The sequence below is a fragment of the Perkinsus marinus genome (assembly GCF_000006405.1).
Source record: "Perkinsus marinus ATCC 50983 genomic scaffold scf_1104296931664, whole genome shotgun sequence".
Classification (NCBI taxonomy): Eukaryota; Perkinsozoa; order Perkinsida; family Perkinsidae; genus Perkinsus; species Perkinsus marinus.
The window spans coordinates 1-1,052 of record NW_003215676.1 but is presented as its reverse complement, the minus strand read 5'-3'; the positions used below and the strand labels follow the sequence as shown (position 1 = coordinate 1,052).

At 49.4% G+C, this 1,052-nt stretch overlaps 2 protein-coding genes across 2 annotated transcripts; both read right to left on the bottom strand.

The window, feature by feature from the left end:
* Positions 1 to 209: 209 nt before the first annotated feature.
* On the bottom strand, positions 210 to 461 carry Pmar_PMAR013392 (hypothetical protein; the record flags this gene model as incomplete). The annotated part of the gene is made up of 1 exon (XM_002786253.1): positions 210 to 461. A coding segment is annotated over one exon (252 nt), but the record flags the coding sequence as incomplete, so codon positions are not given.
* A 60-nt stretch (positions 462 to 521) lies between these two features.
* On the bottom strand, positions 522 to 886 carry Pmar_PMAR013391 (hypothetical protein; the record flags this gene model as incomplete). The annotated part of the gene is made up of 2 exons (XM_002786252.1): positions 522 to 638; positions 679 to 886. Coding segments are annotated over 2 exons (325 nt in total), but the record flags the coding sequence as incomplete, so codon positions are not given.
* Between the last annotated feature and the right edge of the window lie 166 nt (positions 887 to 1,052).

Sequence of the window (1,052 nt, the reverse complement as noted above, 5' to 3'; positions counted from 1 at the left end):
AGTATTACTCTCACCTCCCGTGAATTAGTCGCTGGACTAGTCTTTGGAATCTTCCTCACTGGTGAGGATACATGATCATGATGACCAGCTACCCCATGTGATGAAGGCCTCTTATTACCCACTTCAGTTGCCTGATATTATCATCAGGCCCACCCGTGACCACGACCATACTACCTCTACATGTTCCTTTCCATCTATACTACCATTACCCCCTTCATCCACCCCTTGTTCATGATGTTCTCCTTCCTCCATTGCTGCTGCAGTTGCAGTAGCCCTCTCCCTCATAGCATCAGCCACAGCTGCTACCCATCTCTGATATGCCCGTAGCTGCTCATGGTATTGTAGCTCTGCTAATTGCCGTGCCTCTCTAGGAGTAAGGTTCCGTCTAATCTCAGATGCACTAGGCTTCTCTACAGGGATGTCCGAAAGAAAAGGTTGAGCCGAGGCAGGCAACAAGGTAGCTGAATACAGTGAGACGATATTATACGACACGAACAATATCAGTTCCCAGATAGTACTACCAGATAGGTTCGGATCCAAGCCAAGAGCTTTTGCAGTATCATGCGCCTCATCAGCATCCTTTCTACTACTCCCCTGTTGCAATAGAGTAGCTGCCGCGCCACCCACAACTGGTCCTCCTGAATGCCATGATGAGCCAACTCAGATCGCCGTTACTACCTTCAATAGGTTGCTGCTCTTTAACGCTGGGTATTACAGCATTCTCGCTATCGGCAGTTGCAGGTCCATTAGCATCCTCCACTGGAGTAGTATCATCCTTGTCCATACCACTCCTCGGGGAACTCCCTACGCCTGCTGTTGTTGTTGCTGCTGCCGCAAGAGCAGCGGCCTTCCCGCGGGTCAAGATTCCCTCGGTTTGAGCGCCCATTGATGTAGCATTATCATCCTCCTTAGTAGTACTGTCACCAACCTTGGATGGTGTTTGCTTATGAAGCAGCCGCCTCTCAATGATGAGGCTGCTGTTGTCGGACATCTACGACGAGCAGTAGCCCTTTGAAAAAGTAGTACTACACAAGTACAGCTCAATTTCATGT